This window comes from Trichomycterus rosablanca, chromosome 19 (assembly GCF_030014385.1).
Source record: "Trichomycterus rosablanca isolate fTriRos1 chromosome 19, fTriRos1.hap1, whole genome shotgun sequence".
NCBI lineage: Eukaryota > Metazoa > Chordata > Actinopteri > Siluriformes > Trichomycteridae > Trichomycterus > Trichomycterus rosablanca.
Genome location: NC_086006.1, coordinates 23542859 through 23568907, shown reverse-complemented (window position 1 = coordinate 23568907; position 26049 = coordinate 23542859). Strand labels below are relative to the sequence as shown.

At 40.1% G+C, this 26049-nt stretch overlaps 2 protein-coding genes across 3 annotated transcripts; one reads left to right on the top strand and one right to left on the bottom strand.

Annotated features, from left to right (window-relative positions):
• Positions 1–329: 329 nt before the first annotated feature.
• On the bottom strand, positions 330–16259 carry LOC134333097 (serine/threonine-protein kinase DCLK2). Its single transcript, XM_063014932.1, has 16 exons — positions 15655–16259; positions 11877–12229; positions 8431–8563; positions 7697–7789; positions 7058–7140; positions 6869–6944; positions 6176–6278; positions 5100–5157; positions 4497–4616; positions 3753–3899; positions 3269–3402; positions 2154–2328; positions 1855–1935; positions 1062–1154; positions 848–869; positions 330–745 (listed from the first exon to the last, which is right to left on the bottom strand). Exons 1-16 carry the CDS (start codon positions 16061–16063, stop codon positions 729–731), a joined length of 2097 nt encoding a protein of 698 aa, XP_062871002.1. The 5' UTR covers positions 16064–16259; the 3' UTR covers positions 330–728.
• A 1793-nt stretch (positions 16260–18052) lies between these two features.
• On the top strand, positions 18053–26003 carry ddx19a (DEAD-box helicase 19a). Of its 2 annotated transcripts, none has more exons than XM_063015468.1 (12): positions 18053–18199; positions 19478–19517; positions 19616–19660; positions 19852–19987; positions 21140–21232; positions 21318–21420; positions 21848–21962; positions 22058–22235; positions 22760–22997; positions 24027–24189; positions 25115–25306; positions 25530–26003. In XM_063015468.1, exons 1-12 carry the CDS (start codon positions 18143–18145, stop codon positions 25589–25591), a joined length of 1422 nt encoding a protein of 473 aa, XP_062871538.1. In that variant the 5' UTR covers positions 18053–18142; the 3' UTR covers positions 25592–26003. The 2 variants fall into 2 exon arrangements, with proteins under 2 accessions (XP_062871538.1, XP_062871537.1); XM_063015467.1 differs by having other exon boundaries at positions 19463–19517.
• The last annotated feature ends 46 nt before the right edge of the window (positions 26004–26049 follow it).

Below are 26049 nucleotides of genomic sequence, written 5' to 3'. Positions count from 1 at the left end.
TGGGACTGGCGCTAATTGTGCACTGATACATGATGAGGTGCAAGGACCACTACTCAGATCAGTAAGGTCACCCACACTGGCCTGATTCTGGTAACATTCATGTGTTTTTTTTATGTTTTATGTTGTGAATCACAAACAGTCCTTGTTTCTTATTAGTCCTAATTTTTCTAATTTATTATTTTCTGACTCTTTGGCACAACTCACATAGATTTTAGTGTTAGCGTTAATTTGACAAATATAACACATTTCTCCTTTAAACCTGCTTTTCTGATTTGCTCAGCAACCTGAATAAAACAAGTTTAAAAAAGTGCTTAGACAAATCATTCAGCTGCTATTTAAAACATTTATGAGTGGACTACACGGCCAATATGATATTTACAAAACTTGATAGACAGAGTTGATATTACACTTTAAGCCCAAACATATTCAAGTAGAACTTTGGGGTCGCTCACATTCCCTCTTTTTTCTCTCAATTTTACGTGACCAATCGTGTAAACTCATCACCCCCTGCTGCACACATAAAATCCACACTGGCTAAGCCGCCACTACTGACAGGGACTGCAAGTTTGTCTGCAACTATAGAATTTAAGCTCTTAGGGGCCAGTTAGCATTAGCATTCTTGTCCCTGGTTAGCTTTAAGTCAGCATTAGCCATGATAGCATTTCTAGTTAAAGTATTTTATTTAAACCTCATGAGCAGGGTGAGGTCCATTGCAGACTTCTTGTTGACTACCTCAGATTTTGTTCTACAATAAAACACAAACATAAACACGATTATATTCAATATCCACTCAGCATGAATAATATTAATGTACCGAATAATAAAATAAAATATGTTTAGTTCCTACCATTGCCTTGTAGCTGATCCAACTGTAATAAGGAACATAATGAGAGGAATTAATTGGGATAGCTTGAATTTAGTGTCTATAAAAAACATTCAGCCCCTAAATTATTGCACATTTCAAATCTAGTAAATCACAAATCTTAAATTTAATGCATGTATGTAATGTTGTTCTTTTCTAAATGAATGTTTAATATCTGTGTGCACGCAGGTATTCTTACCCGTGTTTCAGTAACTGTATTGTCCTGCGTGTGTACAGTTTTCTCTGTGCCTGACGTCTCACACATCACATTGTTCTCCAACATAGCATCATCCTTAAAAAGATAAATAATGTGTGAGCTCTTATATTCTTTCCCTTTAAAGCTATGTACCACTACCATTCATCTAGTCTACGTGTACCAGAAGTAAACAGTAGGACCAGCCAAGCAAGTTCCTTCTGTCGTCAACCATGCAATGTTTTTGGATCAACATCTATAGTTACTCATAAACAAATCAAACATTTATACTGGCTGCTTTTGACTTGCATTTGAAATTAAAGCAAATTTACCAAAGGTTGTAATTAATCATAAAACAGCTTCTGAACCGGCTTCCAATTGTGTCTGGTTGCATCTAAAACAGGCACAAAAGCCCTACGTACTTGTACCACCTACACAATGTTTACTCATGTGTTGTATTATGCATCGTTGTATGTGACGCAAGATCTTACTCAGACCTGGAGAACCCAGTTTCTTGTAGTGTTTGATGTTTGCAAGAACCAAATTCAAGAGCCAAAATAAAATTACAGAATTATCAAATGCTTTATTTAATCACTTTAGTAATTTGTGGTTGTTGACATTTTTAAGAGATGCAACTCTGTAAAATAAAGATTGTAGACATAAACTGACCCTAGGTGTAGTAAGTAAATGAGTGTTTTTTCCTGCATTGGATTGTTGCACATTCATCACATTCATCACACTGATGTTTGTGATTGTGTGTTTGTGATTGTGTGTTTGTGATTGTGTGTGTGTGTCTTACCACAACCCATGGATGAGCCAAAACGTCTTCAGCTGTGTAGCGAGCACTCACATTCACCTGCAGCATCTTACCAATCAGATCCTGCAAACACATGTGTTCTGTTCAGCATGTATTAGCCAAAAAGAAATCTTTCACTGTTAGCAGTTTGACATAAGAAACTTTAGACCAACAATATAAAGAAGAATTAGTGCTGGTTTGGAGGTAATGTGCTCCTACTCCTTGTAGATGTTATTGTGTATAAACTGTAAAGATTTAGTGCTGTGGTTTATGGTGTAAGTGTAGTGGTACTGGTGGCAGACCTTGGCGCTGGCACTGATATCGTCCCAGTAAGGCGAGGGAAACTCCAGTTTGCCCCGTAGGATCTGCTCAAACAGCTCCTCCTGCTGGTTCCTCTCACTCCGGAATGGAGGAAAGCCACACAGCAAGATGTAGGTGATCACACCAGCTGCCCAGATATCCACCTTTAATCCGTATCTGTTAACATCCCAAAAAGTTAAACACATCAGCTTACTATTGTTTATGGTATGGCCACAAAAATGATTTACTTCTGATTTGTCACTTTTGCATGAGGTAAGTGTGCTAACTAACTGAGATCTTTCTGTACTGTAGACCATTTGTTAATCAATGTTGACTGTACTGCCAGTCTCTGATGCAGCTGCTAATGCAATCAACATCATGCTTTAAAGTGGTACCACCCCCCTTTCCCCAACAACAGCCGATCATGTTTGTATGTACAAGCCCTCCAGGCCGGTAGCACTGATGGAGATTTGACCCCTGAATCCCAGCAGTAGTTTGGCTAGTGCAACTTACCACAGTGCCCCGAGAAAGTACTATTGTTCTTTAATAGAATTAATGTTCACATCATATGTTATAGACTGATGTTAATGTTGCAAACAAACAATTTAAATGAAACATTAATTATTTATAAGATGGGGGCGGCACGGTGGCTCAGTGGTTGGTACGGTCGCCTCACAGCAAGAAGGTCCTGGGTTCGATCCCCAGATGGGGCAGTCCAGATCCTTTCTGTGTGGAGTTTGCATGTTCTCCCTGTGTCTGTGTGGGTTTCCTCTGGAAGCTCTGGTTTCCTCCCCCAGTCCAAAGTTGTCCATGACTGGGGCATATTGACATCTGTATAAGTAACCAAAGCTTTCTGAAGAACTGGTTACCTTTACTTATTTTCTTATAACAGGGCAATTTGGGGGGTTGGGGGTTGCTTCCTCATATCTATATTTAAAATTAGCAGAGGAGAATACATTCTGTGTAATTTCATAGTGTTGCTCAACTTCACCTTATCTGTTATTTTATTCTAACACGACACTTTGTTGAACGTAGTAACACACACACAGATCTACACAAATGACATAAATCCTTTAGACATCATCACCAATAACATGCACACACAAACACATTGTACCCTGTCTCAGCAATGATCTCAGGTGCGACGTAAGTGGGTGTTCCACACACAGTGTAAAGTGGTCCTTCCACTATGGTGGCCAGTCCAAAGTCACCTAATTTAAGAGACTTAGTGCCATCTGGGTACTCGCACACCTACAAAGAGAAAATGCTGTGTTAGTTCCTTTAGGTAATCATCATAATGAATTATTTACTGAATACATACTGAGTGTGTTTGTGTGTGTGTCTGTTTAATGCTACTGTTAGTGAAGAAAATGTACCATTCCAAACTTTCGGTACAGATACAACTGCTATTTTTACCCATTAATCTACACATAATTACACATAATGCCAAAAAGAAAACATGTTTTTTGAGTTTTTTTGCAATTGTTCTTGGACAAGGGTAGCTCAGTGATTATGGTACTAGACTGGTAAACAGAAAGATGCTGGTTCAGGCCCCAACACCACCAAGTTAGCACTGATTGTGTGTGTTTGTGTGTATGTACCAGTAGATTCTCTGGTTTAATATCTCGGTGCACTATGCTCATGCGGTGCAGGTATTTGAGGGCTCCAGTTAGGTTGTAAACCATGGCACTGGCATCTCTCTCTGTGTACTTTGTAGACGAAGTAATGGCATCGAACAGATCTCCTCCCTGTGAAACACACACACACACACACAAATACACACATATTACAGCATTACTTAATCAACCTGTGTGTATTAGTTGCTTCTTTATTAGATAAACATTATTTGTGGACACTTCAGTCTGCTAATGATGATGCCTTACTGCTACTTAATGTAAGTCATTATCAGCCAGTCCTGCAGCAGAGATATAATGTATTAAATCAAACTGGCACAGATCACGATCTTTAATTCACATTAAACATCGACTGTGGCGGAGTTCTTGGTGCCTGACAGGCTGGGTTGAGCATTTTAGAAACTGCTGACCTATGATTTTCATGCACAACAGTTTCAGGTTATTTGTCTGTCTAATCTCCTCCAACCTAACTTATCAAGTTTTCTGAGTAAACAACGCTATGGTCAAAGTCACATTCTCTTCCATATTGATGTTTAATGTAAACGTTAAGTGAAGCTCTTGACATCTTTGTATGATTTCATGTATTGTGCTGCTTTTAACAAAGTTTAACTTTTTGTTCATACGTTGAATAAATGTATAACATGAATTAAGTATATTTTTGGTGTACATTCCAGGAATGCCAATATTTGTGGAGGGCACTGTCTATATTACCTTCACAAGCTCCATGACCAAGTAGAGCTCAGTTGGAGTGTCCACCTCCTCAATTAACATGATTATGCTGGGGTGCCGAACACGCCGGAGTATTGCCACCTCGTTGGCTATCAGGTGCTCCTGTTAAAATCAAACCATTAATCAATGGCCTTTAGTAAACACCAGTGAACACTTTGTTTACTTTCAACCACAAATATCATCAGTACAGTATTTCCCATGCACTTAATGTCCACTGTTAGTGTATAGAAGCGATTAGCCCGATGTTACAGGATGAGAAAACGTTATTAAATAAATTGAAACATTGTTTGCCATCCAGGCCTTACTGACCATCATCAGTACCTGACCTTACAGATGCTCTTTTCACTGGATGGAAACAAATTCCCACTGAAAACAATCCCAAATGTTATAGAAAGCCTTCCCAGAACATTGGAAGATGCTCTCCATATTAATGTCTGTGCTTTTGTCCAACAAGTTCATGGTCACTTGGTGTCGACATACTTTTGGCCATTTTGTGCAGTTAATTGCCCAACATGACATGTGAAAAATGTGAAAATGTTGAGCATTTATGTACAGAAATGTTGATATATATAAAACTCTACTAACCTTTCCACTGCATTTGGCCTTGTCTATGATCTTCAGAGCATACTCCTGTCCAGTGGCCCTAAAGACACACACACACACACACACACACACAATAAGGTTTATTAATCGGATATTGTCATTAAGTACAAAAAGCTTCAAAAATCTGATTAATAAAAAAAATTTGTGTGAATAATCTGGTTACAAGGTTTACATGCACCTCAGTAATCTGGCAATACTGAGAATACACAAAGTCTAAAAAGAATTTTAGCCAACTTACTAAATTAGTATCTAACTGGTGCTGGTTAAATGTGCATGCATTTTTCTTTTGCATTGCAAGTTCTAGGAGTGACTGATATATTAATCTGTGGAAACATCTGGGTGAGTCTAATTGCTGAATATTATTTCTGCATGTTTCTGCGTCACACAATTTGACAGCAAGAACTCATATAACCTGTATACATTTGGGTGCGTCTGATGCCTGCATTCCAGTAAAATCTTCACTGTGACCTAACAGAACGTTATTGCATTTCTTGTAGCAGGCATGGATTTAAATGGACAATGTTTTTATGTCAATTCCCACCCTAAAAGCAAAACATTTTAATAAATTGCTCAAATAAAATGTCATTTTGTGAAACAATAATGCACGACTGAGGCTGTTCTGAGAGTAAAGAGGGTCCTTAATCAGTATTCATACAAGTTCCTAATGAAGTGGGCAGTGTCTGTACAATTATACAAATAGTAATACAACATTTTTTCTGGCCTTTTTTTCAACATTAGCCAATCATGTCCATGCAGACAATCCACTAAACAGTAGCACCACTGAGGTTTGAATCGTTGATCCCCAGATCTCAGCAATGGTCAGCTAGCTTACTTTACCGTTGCACCATCCGAGCAACCCAACATATACAATAATTGTACAGACTTTAAAGTGCATGGGGATAAGAGACAAATAAAGAGGTATATAAATAAAGAGAATATAAATAATGATCATACTGGTTTGCAAATAAAGGCATAATAATATTGGATAAATATATATTGTACATATTGTGTCTATTAGTGTGTTTGTGTGTGTGTGCATGTGTGTGTATGTTTCATACCGCTCCACACATTCTTTAACCACGGCGAAGTTTCCATCTCCAATGACTTTCCCCACATTGTACTTATCGGTTATGATGGATGACTGCGGCTTGTTCCCATTAACTGAGTCAGTTGCGATGGGTCAAACATAAGAAAGAGAAGGAAAAGACGGGAGTTTCAAAGTGGACAGAAGCTTCAGCTTGGTCCTTTACTATTATACTACAGTATGTCAAGTAAAAAGTACATTTTCTGTTTATTTTATGAATAAGGTTTGTTACTTTTTACAATCTCAGCTCATCTCAACATCACACAAACACCTGCCCTCACAAATCCCATTTCATTTAATTTTCAGTCACGTTCAGTTAAGAGCAGTGTCAGTTAAGAGGAGCCGACACATCAATCATCTGCACCTTCATGCTCCCAGAAGGACATGATTCCATAACAGAACCCCCAGCAGATCTCCACGGCAAGTGAGCCTGTTACACGTGTGTAAGTAATGTCCTAAAACCAGTGTATAGTGGTTTCAGATTAAATTTGGGCATGGATACCTGAATGAGTCTTGGCTTTTTACTACATCAATCCCGAGCATTAATATTTTCTTTCTTTTCCCACTACTTAAGTACATTAGTGATTATCTGACAGCTGTGCTTCATCTGACTCTGTAACACGTACCAGCATGTACAGTAACGGTGCCAAATGTGAGTGTGAGTTACCCTCTAGGCTTAAATCCTCTTCACCGTTCAGTTCCTGGGAGGGGGGAGGGGAGGGAGATACATGACGGGACGAAATCTGAACAGAAGAGAGGAAGAGAGAGTACACACACACACACACACACAGAAATGACATATGCAAAACCATAAACAAATAGGATAGGAGGGTCCTGCAGTAAGGACTCATCTCACCTTCTGGCTGCGCTGACTTGCTGGGCTTGTTGGGGACCTTGACGACCTTGCTGTCGGGCTCTGGCTTCTAGACACATCACCGGCTTAAAGTAGAAAGCAGAAAAGCATATCAACACTCAGATAAATGAGTGTGTTTACATGCTCATCATAATTGGAGTTTGGCAGTAATACAATATGATATGACACACGCATCACAAATCTGATCATGACAAATCACTGGGTTTGTACAAGTGAGTCAGTAATCAGATTTCTTCGAGTATTCTGGCAACAAATACAAAAGCTGTTAACTTTTTTAACTTAGTAGCTTTTATTTAAAGCTATAAATATAGCCATTTCTTTTGTTGGGAATTTTGTTGTGTAAAATGCTCAAAATTTAGAAATTTAGGCCTTGACCATTTAATGTACCCTATGGTAGCCAGCATGCTAATACTCTGATCTGCAGAAATGTGCTAGCTGTCTAACATTACATGCTTTCATACAGTGGTCAGTAACGATCAGACTCATATGCTCAGTCCAGTCATGATAATAAAGTGCTCATGGTCAGTGAGTTCATACAGTATGTATGTAGGTGCTTGACATTTACTAATGATAATGAGAAATTTTACCCAAAGTATCCAGCTCTATAGACACATTGTTTACCTGATAGAGGAGATTTGGACCTGAATACTCCAGGGCTTTTGGGTACAGTGGGCTTAGGAGGGATGGATGATCTTGATGATTTTATCTTACACTCTGAAATAAGAAATGAGAAAAATAATTGAATTGTTATTAAACTGTTACTGAACTGAAACAAAACCTGCAGAATTTGGTAACTTTTGGTACAATACTGAACACAGTATTTTTTCTAACTCCAGTGCCGAAGTTTTGAGTTCTATAACAAAGGTTTACGTTCTGGAACTAAAGATACTTGTTCTAGTAAAAAAAAATAAACATTAAAGCTTTCAGGCAGGGAGGAGCAGTTTTTTTTTTAATCTAAGATATTTTAATTACTTGGCACTAATGGTTTTCCCCAATCCTGATCAACCTGTCTGCCCCTGATGCTGAAAACCATCATGTTATTACCATTATATTTTACAGTGAAGTAGTGATACCGGTCTGATATGTTATGCTACCATGTTAGATTTTAGGTCACTAAAATCACCCCTGTAAAAGAGTCATTTAACAGTTAATAACTGGTTGCACCACTTTAACAGCAGTGGCTGCAATTATATTCTTATTATATCACTAATGTTGGCAGTAATTTACAGTAAAAAGCAGTGATGAGTAACTTAACTACATTCCAGAGTTCAGTTAGCACCTGCTCATTTGACTGTGCATTAATAAAACAGGGCTGCATAGGTGTATGTTTCTGTACATGTGCATTGTTATATTACCATTGACGAAGGCAGTGGCAGAGGCTTTCCCGGCATGCCCAATTGCAGCATCGTCCTGAGCGTAGCGGAACTTTTCAAGGCCGCAGGCAATGAAAACATCATCATCACCAAAAAAGTCCTGCAGGCTTGTCAGCTGCACAGAGACACAAACAGAGAAATGCATAATTCAGGTATTTAATTCAATTTAAAGAAAAAATGTGTCACAAAAAAGTATGTGATAGGCTGCTGCTCTTCTTCATTGGGGCAAGGGTTAGTGCAAGCAGCAGAAGAATTGCAATCAGGAAAATGTTCATATCAGAACAACACACACTGCCATGTCATTACCACATCAGTGTTATTAAAATGCTGAAAATGACACACCAGTCAAGCATCATTTGGTCAGTGGGAGTCTCATGGGTGACAAAGTGTACACAACAATGGATACCCACAATGTTTATCTTTATGGTGCATATGCCTTATAAAATAAATACATATACGTGGTAGATAGGTGTACCTTATAAAGTGCTCAGTGCAGTTTTAAATGTAACCTAAGACTATTTTCTAATTCTTATATGTTTTTACTTTTATAATATTGTAGACTATTCTACATAGAAATACACTAACCCAAAACCACTGAGACTGGGGGTCAAATTTCAGCAATGCTATCAGTAGATCGGGCGTCTATACAGACATGATTGGCTGTGTGTGGAGGGAAAAGGGGGGTGCCTGAACTGAGCCTTTGGGAGGTGCACTTTCAGTGTCAGTCCCACGTCCGAACAAAATAAGGAGGATTGTGTCAGCAGAGTGGATCTGGTGTAAAACTGTGTTGAGTCAGGTATGCAGACCAGAATGATCCACTGAGGCGACTCCTAAATATGGGAGCTGCCAAAAGAAATTATATGCAAATAATTAAAGTTTAAATATTTGAAATATAAGTACTTATGTCATTATAAAAAATACTGATTTTTATATCAATGCTTCTTGGTTAGTAAATGTTCAATTATAAGATTATAATCAGATTACTTACTGACTCATGTCAATCTAGAACTAGAGTGCAAGGAAACCCAGCAATCAGATTATTTCTTTATCGGATTTCTTGCATAATCTGATTTTTGTGTGCATGTAAACATACTCGTACTGCTTAAGCCAATTATACATCACCTTCAGGTTATGGACAGATGGCCTTACATTTTCCTCAAAATGTTTCTAATGAAGTGGAATTTATTGTTTCTTTAATAATGTCAAGTCAACTAAGTTAATTTCTTGCTACCTTCCAATGAGTTCTTTTAAATTGTAAGGTTAGATACATTTTTATCACCTCTAACATCCTGTATTATTAACACTGACCTTTCCTGAAATATTGAAAAATACAAGCAGAATGTAGGGATGTAGGTGTAAATTTGACCTTAGCCAGCAGAAACGCAGGTTTAACCGCAATTACTGATGAGTTACAGAAGCAAACACACACACACAGACACACACACACGTCTCGTCATGAACAAATAAGTCTTTCTAGGATTCCCCTCCTTTTCTGCAGTAGAAAAATGTGTGGCATACAAATGAGGTCTGGGTTTCTCCCTACACACACACACACACACACACACACACACAACCTTGTCTGCACTTAGCCATTCAGGGAGTTCACTCAAGAGGAGAGGAGATGAAGGTTTCCATAGCAACTGGCCTGCAGCCAGAGTCGAACTGGGCAATTCCTACCCAGCATTTACACACACACACACACACACACACACACACACACACACACACACACACAGTGCTTACTAAGCTATTACTATCACACAATAATAGATCAGCGAATCTCATACAGTAAGTGACAGGAGTATAAATAATGCTTTACTATTAGGTGCTGAAGCTTGAATGATTTTCTACATTCCTCAAATTTTTCATCTTCTGCTTCATCACACAAACAGGAGCTGCTCTTCAATCTACACGTTTTTAAACTAAAACTTCAGCCAGCATGTAAGACCTGGACCATCAGACATGGACCACCAACTTCCAGTGTCATTCCATGTTTACACACGTTTTTATTTTTTAAAAAGATGACCGCTGCATTAAAGTCAGGATTTTCAATTCCCCGTGCTCAGAGAAATGCAGTAATAACGGGGGTGTACATTTTAAATACGACAGCTGGTTTCTTTTTTTTCTCTTAGCAGCCCCCACTTAGTCATTTACAATTCCCATTACAGTTCATCTGCCACATGCACCAGCCCCCACCCTGCAGACTAGCACCTGCTCCCTCTGACATGTGTAAAGTTGTCGGCTCATCTCTTTTTATTTATTCTTTTTTTTCCCTTTTTTGACCCAATCCAGTTGTGGTTGAAACCAATCCAGTTGTGGTTGAAACCAGCTGTCGTATTTAAAATGTACACCCCCGTTATTACTGCATTTCTCTGAGCACGGGGAATTGAAAATCCTGACTTTAATGCAGCGGTCATCTTTTTAAAAAATAAAAACGTGTGCTTATCTGGAGCTTATCTCTCTCATCGCTGCTGCCACCCCCATGCTCAATCGAGGAGAACCGAGGCTGTGACGCACCCCATCCGACAGGCAAGCAGCAACCAATTTGTTTCAACCATTGTCCCTCCTCCTACAGACACACGGCCAATCATGTGCCTGTGTAGGCGACTGGTCGGATGATAACAGAGCTGAGATTTAAACTTGAGAGCTCTAGATCTCAGCACTAGTGAGCTAGCTTGTTTTACCGCTACACCACCCTCCCACGCGTCTTTCAGGGAGTCCCATCATGTACAGAAAGTCTCATGTGTATCTCCACTACTCCACTACTCATGCTGTTGCCTTAAACAAATAGCAGGAGTCACATTTATGCGACACTGAGTAGAAACCCTAATCAAAACTTCGCTCCTGTGTCTGTTGAGCACCAGGCCAGGCCGGAGGGCCTAAGACTTAAACTTAAAAAGTATGAAGATAACAGCTGTTAATACTGATTCCATCCATAAAAGGTTCTACTGGGTTGTCTGGCAACCCAAAAATGACTTTATGGACCACACTGGGCAGATTTTTTAATGGACATATGTGTCTTAAAGAGCTTTCGTAAAAAGTGGTAAATGGTAAAAAGTGCTGGTGCATTTATTTAGACATGTGCATGAAATGAGCTTATCTCTGGATAAAATCCTGATCATTGAAACACCAACACCAAGTAAACACCAACTATAAATGGGGTTCTACAGTTATACAGTAGGTTTAAGTTTGTGGTCTACAACAGTATTTATTGATGTATTATTTAAAAGCATCCCCTTTGCTTGGTCTTGTCTCTGCATGATCCATGATGTAGCTAAAATCTTATAACAATTGTAAAAGCCCAACTTACATGATTAATGTGTAAATATTGTCATGATTGGGCAAAAGTGAAAGTCTTGCAAATACTGAACAGATTGGATACATTTGTGTGAACCCGGTGCAATGTATTAGGCTCAATATACACACACCTGCTTTCCATCCAGTGTGTACAGCCTTTTCACAGCTCCTGAGTCGAGCTTAATCGCCTCAGTAATGTCAGCCAGCACCTGCTCAAACGAGTGAGCCGTCTTTTTATTTAGCAGCACCCTGACGGCCTTGCGTGGCTTGACTCCACTCCGGATCACGGTCACCAGCTTGGGTTTGATGAAATCTTTACTCTCTTTCCCCTCACCAGGTGTCCTCTGGCCCCCGCTCAGAATCTGGCATCCGGCGCCGCTCATTACACCTGCTCCTGCCAGCCGAGAGCCCCAGTTAGGGTTCACATTCTTGGTGTAGTCTACTTTTCTGTAGGGCTCATTAGATGCACAGACGTAGCTCTCACCTGCAAAAGAGTAAAGTGTAAACTAGTGTAGAAGAACTCATGATGATGGTCAATATTTTCTAGACCTGTTTTCTAGACCTTAGATTTACTTCTGGAAACAGAGCCTATAAAAATGTGATTAGTCACTCTCGATATTGATATTGCCTCTGTATGGATTAGTCTTCTGTTTTGTAGAAAACTCGATGTCTAGCTAAATGGATCGCTCTGAGTATTGATCTGAGTGCTATTTGAGGCTCTTAACCACTATGATCAGTGAGCATGGATGTGTGTTCTGCCGATGCCATATAAGTGTATACAAATGTGAAACTAATGACCTAAATCCTTATCATCAGGAAAACCTGTTAAAAGAGTTTTTTTGCTTTTAATGTTAATAAATCTTTAATGCTGGTCATGATGGGCGAATCAGAGGTCAATAAATAGTGAACCGCAACAAGGATCTGAACCATGATATAATATATATCATGACATAATATAATCACTACATTGATTCCTATCATGCTCTACTCCAATCCCTATGGTCTTGCGTGATAATTTACACACACCAATAAAAAGACAATGTCACTGTCAAGGAGACAAGGAGGACAGTCCAAGGTAAGAGAACTTTTAGAATATAAAACTTTGCTTATTATCATGTAATACTGACACTAGTGTTGTCATGAAAAGCTTTAAGATACTGACTGCACCTTTATTCATTATAGTATATTTAGTTAGTGCTTCTAATGAATTATCCACTACTGCCTACCATTTGAAGTCTTTATTCATAATCTGAACTGGTTCAATAAAGCATGAAGACTTGATATGACCACTGATACACACACTGATATGAAACAAAGAAATTGGCAAAACTTGCATCTGTAAACCTTAAATATTCTTAGAATAGTACATGTTAAGAAAAACTGGGGACATTTGAGCATGTATTGTGTTTCTGGCCGGCAATTACAGCTGGTGACTTTTCTGTGCCCATATAAAAAAGCCAGTTTGATTACACTTAATAGAATGAGTCAATTGTATGTTCTTATTAGGTAAAATAAGGGGCTATAAAAGATCTTTTTTGTACGTGCAAAACAAAGACACCAAAATGATGATACACTTGAATCTAAAAGACAAAAAGATAAGGGGGGACACTTGCTGTGGGCAATGTCCTATTTGTGATTTCTGCAAATCTAAGCAAGTAAAGAATTATAAAAAATGAAAGCTCTTGCACAGACCTAGCAAAAAAAGAAAGAGAAAGAACATTATGAACAAGATCTAAAGCTAATGTAAAGTGTTACAGGAGTGTGATGACACGTGAAATTTGGCACATTAAGGTTATCTAAAATGCTGACCATGTATATTTGAACCATTTTAATAGAATAAATGAGTCATAAAAAGTGACTGAAAAAGGGGAACAAATCTTGTCCATCCTCTTGTATTTAGGAAACAGGATGATGACAGATAATGGAAAGCCTCTTTGACATGCTCTCTAAGACGATGTACTGATGGGATTTTTGCCCTGGTGATTTTTTCCCTGAAGTGTTTAGAAGCTCATGGACTGGGATGTTTTACTGGGCTCTATTAAAAGTAAAATCCACTTCGGAAATGACAAACCAGTTTAAGTGTTTGGGATCAATGCAACCATTAGCATAACTCTTAACACACACACACACACACACACACACACACACACACACACACCTCCCAATCTGCTATTGTCAGAGGAGACATGCTACAGTCAGCAAATTTAACCACTGGGATTTATGTGTGTGTGTGTGTGTGTGTGTGTGTGTGTGTGTGTGTGTGTGTGTGTGTGTGTGTGTGTGTGTGTGTGATTTCACTAATCTTGCTGATTTTAATTCATTCTGCCCAAACCTGGGCAACTTCTGTGTGTGTTATCTGAATCAAATTCTGCCTTACTATTGGCTGAACATGGTTGAGTTACCATGGTAACAGTTCTGGAGATTTCATTGGCTACAGTATGTCCAGGGCCATAAACTACCATACTTAAAGTGTGTCAAATTAATATGTAATCTGTGACAATATGTAAACTAGTGCTACAATGCTCATAAAACAGTCATGCTGTAATACACAGAACAGATGATCGTTTCAAGACTAAACTACTAAATAAGCAAACTCTTTAGTACTGCAGTATGTGATTTAGGACACAGCACAAATCCTCCAGCCTGTTAATATGAACTGCCTCTGTTAACATCCATCACAAGGCCTCAGCCACCCCCCAGACATAACCAATCATGCACTGCTTGGGGTTTGAACCCAGGATTATGCTAGCCCACCACCGCTGAGATCTAGGTTCGAATCTCAGCGATGCTATAGGCTGTGAGGAGTGTTGCATGTTCTCCCAGAACCTGCATGGGTTTCCTCTGGGTTTCTCCCTATGTGTGAATGTGAGAAAGCTCACATTTAGTGGGTGACATTTAGCCTGTCCAGAGTGCGTTTTTGATCTTTACCCTTGTTTACAGGTGAGCAAAACCCAACAATAAATAAATGAAATAATTATTTAGAGAATCTAGCTCACTAAACACCTGGAGTTGTGAGACACCCACAGTACCAGATAAAAACTGCACTATTTATTTATTTATTTATTTATTTATTTATTCATCTTCAGTAGTCACATTATCTTGATCAGAATCACTGAGGATCTGCAGCCCTCCTTAAGTGCAGGATGGGAATCCACCTTAAACAGGGCACCAATCACCTATTCACTTACACTAATAGAAGGTTTTGAGAAGAGGAGGTGAGGTTAATTTACATTTTTATTTAGCTGCTGATATGCCAATGTCTACAATTGTACATTTCAGTGAGTTTAAATTGCATCTACATTTACAGTATTTAGCAACAGCATTTGTATTCAAAGCAGAATACAAATACAGTGCAAGCACTTAAGGGTTAAGTGTCTTTCTCAGTGACCCAGTGGTGGTAAGCTGATGGTGGTGGGACTTAAACCAGCATCTTCTGATCATTAGTGCAGTAATCTGATCAATTCTTTACCACCAAGCTAACAGGTTCACACCCAGATCCCCAGGACCCTGTGGATGTTCTAAATCCAGATTATCTGCTGCAACAATGTGAAAGGTAGGCCATGTAGTGCAGATGCTACACACCTCCAGGTTGCTGGGTGACCTGGCTGACCTGGATTCAAACCTCACAGTGTGCTCTCTCCTAAAGACATATATGTAAGTAGATTGGCTATGTTTAAATATGAGAGTTAATGAGCAAGTGTGTGATGACCTGCAATGTTTTGGCATTGCGTACCCACCACGACTCTGATCAAGATAAATCGAACATAAACTGAACATTAATAAATGACTGAATTGTCGCAGTGCATTCTGGGCTAGTGCTGGATATTTTACTGTAGAATGAAGCTTACTTAACCCCTGTAAAATGATAGAGCGACCAGTGTGCAGTTTGGAACCTACTGCATGTTTTACCTTCCAGCAGCTCGTCTAAGCTGATGATCTTTTTGGATCCGTCCGCGGTGTAGATGGTGCGCACCCCCTGTGGCAGGTGCAGATTGTCCGCAAGAGCACGGGTCAGCTCAACCAGCAGCGCGTCCAGAGATCGGAACCGGTCACTGGACACGGCGTAGACCAGTCCTTTGAAGTACCGGTCCCCGTTGCGGTAGAAGCGAACCTTGCGGGCTCGTTTCTCGGAGCACAGCGCTCGCAGGGTGCGGGTCCGGTAGAAGCTGCAGTTGGCGCTCTGTGCCGGGCTGGGTACGAGGCTGCTCGCCCGGGATCCGGACTGTGAACCGGTGCCGGTGCCGGTGGAACGAGTCAATCGGCGAGCTTTATCGCGCTCGTCAAAGTGTTCTAGCTCGATAGTCCGGTTGAGAGCCATTCTTCCCAACAAAAGGGATTATTTACAGAGAGGTGATGCTGATCGGAGCAGGGTTTGACCAATAGCCGTTTTTTGTCAATGGAAGACGGTGATCCTTCACAGTCACCGGCAATCCCGTCTCCGTTTTTTGGGCAAGACAAAGAGGCTTAGCAGGTTAAAAAAGACCAGCATGATTTACACGACACTCGGTACAAAATCACTAGATGCCCAGCCTCCTCCAAAACCATTAACAGATCCGGCAAATACAAGAAAGGAGCGCGCAAATCATCTGTCCTACCTAACCCGCTGTAACTCTCACCGATAATTCCGATTAAATGCTCTCTGACTGTTTAATAAAACCATCGTTACAGTAACACACACCGAATAAATAAAACCAGCCCATGAGCTTCATCACGTTTGTCCGTGTCGGTGGAGGGATGCTCTCTGTCTGTCCGCGCAGGTGTCGGGTGCGCCGATCTGACCGGGCCAGCATGGCCGCTGACGGGAGCGCGCAGACACTCTCCGCAGCAGGTGAGCGCCGGGGAGCGCGCATAAGCTGCTGCTGCTGCCTAGAGAAAGAAGTCCGCTGGGTCCTAAAGCCTTACCGGATAGTTATTCATTTATTTATTTATTTATTTATTAGGATTTTAACGTCATGTTTTACACTCTTTGGTTACATTCATGACAGGACAGGTAGTTACTGGTCACACAAGATTAATCAGTTCACAAGTTTAATGTCAAACACAGACATGGACAATTTTGTATCTCTAATTCACCTCACTTGCACGTCTTTGGACTGTGGGAGGAAATCGGACCCTCCGGAGGAAACCCACACAGACACGGGGAGAACTTCCACACAAAGGCCACACAGAAAGGACTGAATCCAACCCAGGAACCGATTCGATTTATATGGGCAAATGATGTCCCTAGGCAGCCCGATGACTTGGTGGGTAGCACATTCACAGCAGGAAGGCCCTGGGTTTGATTCCCAGGTAGAGTGTTGTTGTTTATTTTATTTTTTTTTATTTTTTTTTTTATATTTCCCCCCCTTTTTCCCCCCAATTTTTTTCCCCCAGTCTAGTCATGTCCAATTACCCTGAATGCGTCCTCCATACTGATTCGACCCTTCACCGCTGACTGAGGACGCCTCTCAACTGACATGCGCCCCCTCCGGCACGTACAGTCAGTACAGACTGCATTTTTCACCCGCACGAGTCGAGTTCATATACTTGACGGGCACTGTGCACGGAGGGCCACACCCCCATCAGCATTGTTCCTCAGCCCTGTGCAGGCGCCATCAGTCAGCCAGCAGGGGCCGCAGTCGCACCAGTTATGAGGACCTATGATCCGACTAACAACCCTGAACAACAGCCAATCGTTGTGCATACTGCCCAGCCTAGTCGGAGCTGAGGTTCGATACGATGTATTCAAAACCCCAACTCTGGTGAGCTAGCGTACTTTACCGCTGCGCCACCTGAGCGACTGAGTGTTGTTGTTTATTGTCTTGACAGGTCTGTGTGGAGTTCTGGAGCTTCGGAGCTAAACCTCTCTGAAGTGTTTCCTACCTATTTGCCCAGGGGATTGGACTCACCGCGTAACTGACACCTCATAAATTGGACTCACCGCGACCCTGAATAAGATAAAGCTGTGGTAAAACAGACAGCGAATGAATAAGTTATGTCCATGGTGCTGCTTCACCACTTCGAGATAATGTCTGGAAGCAAATACTATCTGAATGTGTCATATTTTTTATATAAATTAAATATAAACATGTTAAATAATTGTGATATGAAGTGATAAACATTAACAGTTAGATTCCACAATAAACCTTTTTATAAAAACGAAGCCCTAACAATAATAAATGTGCATTACTGATGCATTTCTCTTCTTTATCTTGCATATATGCTTGGGAGGGTAAAATCTCTCGGTTCAGTTCGCTTCTGCGTTCAGACGGTTCTGCTCAAATCTCATTAAGCTCGTGCACGCGCAGTTTGCACATGCACGCGCACACCTGAACGCTGAAGAGACTTTCAACCGTTACATCTGAAGAAAGGCTGAAAAGTTTGTTAGAATTGTTTATTCAGCTCTAAAATATCCAAAATGTCAACCGACTCGTGGAAATTGTCTAGTGACCAGCTAGACGTCAACTTTAACTCGGTAGGGCAGTCAGTATTTGACTATATTGTGACTGTTGTTGGTGCTAACAGATTAGCTTACTGAGCCAGCACCGTGTCAGACTGTTGATGTGGGTGATGCTATAAAAATATAGCACGACATTAATTATCATTTAGTGTAAATGTGAATTCTTGCTCTATTTACTGTTAACAAAACATTACCAAAATATATAAAAAAAATTAGCAATATGAATATTTAAGCAGGAGTATAATACGACAAGTGATATTTGTTTTTTGACAGTAATTAAAGAAACATAATTTGTGCACCACACGGTTTTATACAGCTATATAAATGATATCAGGGTCAATATGACACATAAACACCGTTGCAAATGGGTTTAATTTTTTATCTGTAACATTTGTCAAACCGATAAAGGTTAAATGGCGACCTTATGTCACTTGTGAACATGGAAAATTCCCTGAACATACCTTGAAAGTTATGTATTAATGAATATACTCTACCTCAAATCTGTGGTCAGCTTGGCCAGGCATCTAAATAGCCAACATTGGCTGTGCCTGAGGAAGGGAGATTGATGGGGTTCCATTGCTACTGTACAACTGTGACCTCTGCTGTGTGGTTGCGGTGGTGATGGATGTCTTACACAGTGCATATGATGTCGGTAGGGGCTGTAATGATAGTCTAAGCTCTCTCCGATGGGTTAAACATCATAAAACTGTAACCGCGTTTTAGTTCTGTTCTGATACTACAGGAGGTACAGGCTCACCAGATTAAACAGTAAATGGTGTCTTGAAAAATGTCTTTGGTCTAAATAAGGTGTAGAGGTTACATAGTTATCCACTTGCTTCACCACTGCTGTGACCAAGAAGAGCCACAGAATAGCACCTGCCTCTTGGGCTGAAGTTTTTAAGTACAGCTGCTTCTTTTCATCTACCAGGGGTGGACATTACATATGAAAAGTAATTATAAAGCTTCTGTTAATCCTCCACCACTCATGCAGGTGCTTTGACCAAACAGCAGATGATGGCATTTGCAACGACATTGAGGAACCCCGTTGACCTCCCTCCCACAAGCCCAGTCAATAGTGCATGTTTGCTGCCCAGCCAGGTGGACATGCATTAGACCAATCTTGGTTTGAAATATGGCCTATAACCCCCTTTAGCATTTGAGAGCATCAGCCCTGCTTCTATGTGGCTGCAGTCTAGTGTACAGAATGTTGAGTGTTTAATACATTAAAGGTTTGTAAGTACATAATTGCTTTATAAATGTCTCTGCTTTTAAACACAGTTTAAAACGTTGCAGATTAAAGAAAGACTGGTCGTGCCAAGAGCTACAACAAGTGGTAATCAGAGTTTTCTGTAGTGCACAAACATAAGTAGTATGTGGAGTGACAGTTTTAACCTGTACGTGGTAATTGTATGCGTTTTTTTTCTTGCCCAGGCACAAGAAGACCTGAAAAGTGTGACAAAAATGATGAAGAAAAAGGTGATTTTTCTTTCTTGGCCACCTGTACTTTGTTTGCTTTTTTTGTCATCAGATGTGTATAGCGTCCTAACATCCAGCCCTGTCTGGGACTCAGACACACAGTTCATTAATTTCCCATTCTCCTAATTGTTAAAGAGCCGTTTAACAGGTTCAGTTTTTGATTTTGTGTGATGTGCATTGTTGTATTTTAGAGGACAGAGCTGCCCAGTCTCTTCTTAACAAATTAATCAGGAACAGTCTTGTCAACACCACCCACCAGGTGGAGGTTCTGCAGAGAGATCCAAATTCACCCCTGTACTCCGTTAAGACATTTGAAGAGCTGCGACTGTAAGTACAGCTACAGATATCTGTTGCTGTTGGATTTAGAAATCTTTCTCTACTCTTTATCTTCACACACACGTACGTGAACACTACAGACTGCTGAATTGTGACTCATCCTTACCGACCAATTTAAATAATGAACAACAGAAATATTATGCACTAAAATCACAAACAGAAGCTGTTTTGCATCTGTATTAAATCAGACTGTATGTTAAATTGAATGCTAAGCTAGTTGTGCTCATGGTGTTTTTGTTTTTCCTACTGTTTTACATGACTGCTACGTTTTAAGCTCTTTTTAAAGCGTATGGGTGATTAAAGCAATAAGCCACGAGAGGCCGTGCATTACTGTGATTTTAGCACGGGGATGACGTTTTTCTTAAACTTCTTTCCCCGTGCTAAAATCATAACAGTAATGCACGGTCTCGAGTGGCTTATTGCTTTTATAAAACGGCGGTCAACATAAAATATAATAAATACAACAATGTTTAATTCATAAATGTATTTATTGTGTATAAACTTACAATAAAGCATTCTTCCGCGACGCAAAATAGTTCGATTAACAGTGTTGCTAGGCAACATGAGGGCGAAAATAACATTAATTTTTTCTATTCAGTGGCGTATTAATATGGAATGATATGAGGTGGTCCTAGGTGTGCGTTTATCGGGGATTTTACAACGGCTTCGAACGCGGCTCAGCCAATCAGATTTTAGGACCGGAACTATCCGTTTTATAAACTAAATTAGTCCACATACATTTGGCCAATGTGTTGCAACACTGCATTCACATATAATGTGTCATTGTTTTTTATGGAGTGAGGCGGTGCATCACAATTTGCCAGTGTGTTTTAGTAAGTGTCTCACACTGCTTGGTTTTACCACTTTCATGCTCAGTTTTTACAGCTTGCTGCTGCGCTCAAAGTTCAGTCTGATTGAGATTGCATTTATACTAAAAATGCATGTGAATAAAAAGCCAGCAGAAAACAGTAAAAAAACATGGTGAGCGGCAATATGGTGAGCGCCCAGTCTCACAGTGAACTAATCACAAAACGCTCATCATAAAAAAGCAGCAGTTGTAAGGGCATTAGTAACAGATGGATATACCCCTTTTTACCTTTCTGCAATCAAAGTGGCCACAGAATTCTTTTTCTTTTATTACAGGAAACCTCAGCTCCTCAAAGGTGTCTTTGAAATGGGTTTTAACAGACCGTCAAAAATCCAAGAAAACGCTCTTCCTATAATGCTGGCTGAACCGTAAGTGCATAGATCATTCATGTAACGTTCAGGAACAGCTTTTCTTCACAGCTCTCTCATTAGCACATGCGTTGTCTGGTTTCAGACCCCAGAACCTGATTGCTCAGTCTCAGTCTGGTACAGGAAAAACGGCCGCCTTTGTGCTGGCTATGCTAAGCCATGTTGACCCAGCAAATAAGTGGACACAGGTGAGCACTGCCAGATTGTAATATCTTATATTGTAATAATCTTCACTTGCATATAAACTCAGATCAAGCTTAGTGTCAGCTTTCAGAAAAAAAGTTGATTGTTAACTTGTTAACAAGACCAGTCTTGAGGAAACCCTTCAGCATTCCCACCATTGGACGATCCAACATTGTCAGAAAAAGCGCACGGCCTGCTGGTAGCTAAGCTAAACTGAGATTTAAACTTGTGTGTTTGAGATGTGTACTAAGGTAAATGAAAATTATGAAAGTTTGAATGGAGCCATACATGATGTAAAACGAACGTTTAAATGACAACAAGTTAGGTGGAGCTGCATTTGCATTTTGCTCCTGTTGTCTGCTTCATTGCAGATCACCCACCCATATTAACACGTTTGGTATTGATATTTTGACACTCTTTCTTCCCCTGCAGTGCTTATGCATTTGTCCAACGTACGAGCTCGCTCTGCAGACGGGCAAAGTTGTGGAACAGATGGGCAAGTTCTACTCTGAAGTGAAACTGGCATATGCCATTCGAGGCAATAGATGTAAGCAGACACAATATGTCTTATGCTGCAAGTGTGCAGTGGCTACTTTAAACAATATATTTCTAGTACTTGTAACATCATATCCTGTTTCTCAGTGGAGAGAGGGAGAAAAATTCACGAGCAGATAGTGATTGGCACCCCAGGCACTATGCTCGACTGGTTACTCAAGTTGAAGCTAATAGACCCCAAGAAGATAGGAGTGTTTGTGCTGGATGAGGCTGATATCATGATCGCCACACAGGGCCACCAGGACCAGAGTATCCGCATTCAAAGGTAAGGAGTCATGATGAGTCAGTTAAGGCCTAACTTTACTACTGGGAGTGTGTCAGACCTTTGCACATACCACAATTACCTTTTATTGTTTTGTTTAGCTCATACTGTATATTCCTGGGAAACATACATACAATTCTAAATATGCACAGTTTACTAAATTAAAATGAACAAAATACAGTATGTAATTTGGCCAGAGGAGTCCAAACTTCTGTCTGTAACTTCATATTAGGATAATCACAACAGCTTGTCAGCTATTAAAGAGCTTGGACAGCAAACATAAGAAAAAATAACAACTAACGGAGGACAATAAACTCCAGGTGCATCATCAGTAAAAACTGACAATTGTGATGCAGTTTTACATGAAATAATTAAAACAATGTATGTCAAACTGCATCAGTGAAGTGGAAACAGAATTGACATGCAGAACTTAACTAAAGGAGCACAAAACCTCGATTCAGTGTGATTACGAGTGCTCAAACAGTTCAGTATGTTGGAAAAAGAGTTTTGTTCTGTCTGTGCGGCAGGTTGCTGCCCAAAGACTGCCAGATGCTGCTGTTTTCTGCTACATTTGAGGACAGTGTGTGGAAGTTTGCTGAGCGCATCATTCCAGATCCCAACATCATCAGACTGAAGCGTGAGGAGGAAACGCTGGATAACATCAAGCAGTATTATGTTCTCTGTAATAACAAAGAGGACAAATTCACTGCACTGTGTAACATATATGGTGCAATCACTATAGCACAAGCCATGATATTCTGTCACGTAAGTATGCTTCCTGTTGCTACTGAGAATTTATCACATTTCGGTTGTCTTATATGTTTAGCCCTGTTTCAAAATCCGCAACAAAAAGGTTTTCTGCAGAAAAAGTTATAAGCAGCAGCTTCTAGTTTATCTCACCATAATGTTACACGCCAGAGGCACTCAGGTGCCACAGCGGTACAGTACACTAGCTCATTACACATGTACTTTTTAATAGGTGCAGTGAGCCTAGCCCTGTTTGTCTGGCAATAAAGCATTAACAGATGTAGTGAATTATACAGGGTGGGGCATAAAGATCTCCCACATTTTGAATGAATCTACCAAAAGAACCCAACTATCTAGAAAAAAAATGCTTATATTTCTGAAAAGTACATAAAAAACTGTTTTGTTTTAATGGGTTTTAAAAATTATATCAGACAAATGGCAGCCGTTGTTGGCAATACATTGGCAATACAATACAAGACTCTCCGTGTCATCTCAGGTGGTATTGCGTCGATTTCCTCTCGGATCCTTTCCTTCAAATCCTCAAGAGTTCGAGGACGATGTCGGAAAACCTTTTCCTTTAGGTATCCCCAAAGGAAAAAGTCACAAGGGCTTAAATCTGGTGACCTTGCCGGCCACCCCACGTCTCCCCTTAAAGAGATCAAATGCCCAGGAAACATTTCCCTCAAAATTGTTATAATAATTGATGAAGAAAATGAAAATGGTAGAGCCTAGCCTACCGAATGAAACCTGTCCCGCCTCTCTACTGCCACTACAGCCCATACGGTGCCCACTCCAAATGTGGGAGATCTTTATGCCCCACCCTGTATTACCACTAACAAGGAATACAGAGGCCATGCCACAAAATTAAGACATGAAAGCATTTTTGCACCAACAAACAAAAAATTAAAAGTAGCTGTATGCATATTTTTATAAAACGGGTTCTACATTTATGTATTTTTTAAAAGGGAACAAATGACATAACACGAATAATGACGTCTGTAAACCTTTGACTGAACTGTATGTCACCTTCATGTTCTGTTGTTGCAGACTCGAAAGATAGCATGCTGGTTGGCCGGGCAGATGTGCGCAGAAGGCCACCAGGTGGCGCTGCTTAGTGGTGAATTGACGGTTGAACAAAGGGCGGCCGTCATCCAACGTTTCAGAGAGGGGAAAGAAAAAGTGCTGATAACCACTAATGTGTGCTCAAGAGGCAAGTACAGTGTTCCTTTATAATGTCAGTGTCTGGTGGAGAATGATGTTACAGCCTCACCTTCAGAAAACTCCTCCTAGTTTTCTGCTCCTAGGGCCAGTGATAGCTCAGTGGTTAAGGTACTGGACTAGTAAACAGAAGGTTGCTGGTTCAAGCCCCGCCACCACCAAGTTGCCACTGTTGGGTCCCTGAGCAAGGCCCTTAACCCTCAATTGCTCATTGTGTTCCGCTCATTGTGTAAGTCGCTTTGGATAAAAAGCGTCTGCTAAATGCTGAAAATGTAAATGTAGTTTCCTAGGTTCCCTTGTGCGATTGGAAACGGGCAATAGCACGTTGATCCAACACAGCCTTGTACCATTGCCTAAACGCTATACTATTTTACTCCAGAGTAGAATGCAGTATTACTAATCTGGTTCTGCAACAAACCAAGAATTCTAGACTGATGTTGACCAGATATTTCTCACGTTAATATCACTGAATGCTGATATACAACTTTCTTCACCACTTCATGCATTACAGCTGCAGCCACTCCTGGCCACAAGCTCAAGGCTCAAGCTGGATCCATAGCACAGGCCAATTGATGTTTCCTTAGCAAGCTTATTTTTACGCAGCTGGGTTGCTGTCCCTGTGCCTAACCCTTCTCTTTTTGATGTTCAGGTTTGGGACAGGCAATGGCAGAGTTATACAGATTTGTACAATCTAAAAATTAGCGCTAGTATTTTTACTTGCTTTTAAATAATCAAATGTCACTTGCCAACACAGTTCAAATAAAAAGAAATCAGTTGTAGCCTGAATAATTAATTTGGTGTTTTGATCATGCTGGTGGAGAGCCGTTTCATGTCTATAATGTCTGCAATAGACTTTTAATCACACTTGTACCAAGACTTTTAATCTCATAGATTTTAATCACACTTGCACCGAGCAGGCATTGACGTGGAGCAGGTTTCAGTGGTGATCAACTTCGACCTCCCATTAGACAAGGAGGGAAACCCAGACAACGAGACATACCTGCACAGGATTGGTAGGACCGGGCGCTTTGGCAAGCGTGGCCTGGCAATCAATATGGTGGACAGCGAGCAGAGTATGGCCGTGCTCCATGTGTATGAGCAGCACTTCAGTAAGTCGGCTTAGGCCTAACTCTTTCGTTTATTCACGTTACATTCACATTTTTGCATTTAAAACATACCAAGAACTTCCAATTAAAATAGAGGCTTTAAGAGTGTGTCATGCTAAAGTTAGCTTCCTAGCAAGTTTTTATAACTTATGCCTAATGTTGTATTGGCTAAGCTCTTAACACTGTTTTCATGCAAAATAAATCGTAATAATTGTCTTTTTTGCAGATAAGAATGTACTAAAGCTGGACACTGACGATCTTGACGAAATTGAAAATATTGCTAAATAAAGTCATAAGCCATTTGTCTTTCAGAACTTTAAGGATTATATAAGTTACTTATTACTATATTTTCTACTTGTTGCTCTGTTTTGAGCCAAAAATGTTTACATGCATACAGAGTTAATGTTAGATGTTTACATACATACATACATAAGAGACGTTTGACCTCAGCTGTATATTGTCTGACCTTTAAAGCAAAGTTCAAGTTGAACTTTTACAGCAAGTAGACTTGATTAGAGTTCATTAGTTTGGTTTATTTATGTTTGATGCACTGTTTGGTGTCAGTGATGGTTCCATCATTTGTTACAGCTGTTTGCTTTATAAGCAGGTTTTTGTTAGTGGAAACACATTGGGTTTTTTTTGTTGTTGTTGTTGTTTAAATGTGTTAATTTATTAAATAAAATCTTGCCTCACTGGTGAATTGTTACACGTGTTGACTGGTATTTAAAAGAATAATGTAAAAAATA

Bases quoted from the DNA above. Each gene is read 5' to 3' on its own strand.
- LOC134333097 (XM_063014932.1), bottom strand. From the start codon at position 16,063: ATGGCTCTCAACCGGACTATCGAGCTAGAACACTTTGACGAGCGCGAT. The intron at 12,230-15,654 runs GTAAAACATGCA...ACTCTTTTGCAG, and splicing joins CTTAGACGAGCTGCTGGAAG to GTGAGAGCTACGTCTGTGCA. The intron at 4,617-5,099 runs GTTAGTAGAGTT...TGATTTTAACAG, and splicing joins AGGCCAAATGCAGTGGAAAG to GAGCACCTGATAGCCAACGA.
- ddx19a (XM_063015467.1), top strand. From the start codon at position 18,143: ATGTCAACCGACTCGTGGAAATTGTCTAGTGACCAGCTAGACGTCAAC. The intron at 19,518-19,615 runs GTAATCAGAGTT...TTTCTTGCCCAG, and splicing joins GCCAAGAGCTACAACAAGTG to GCACAAGAAGACCTGAAAAG. The intron at 21,233-21,317 runs GTAAGTGCATAG...GTCTGGTTTCAG, and splicing joins CCTATAATGCTGGCTGAACC to ACCCCAGAACCTGATTGCTC.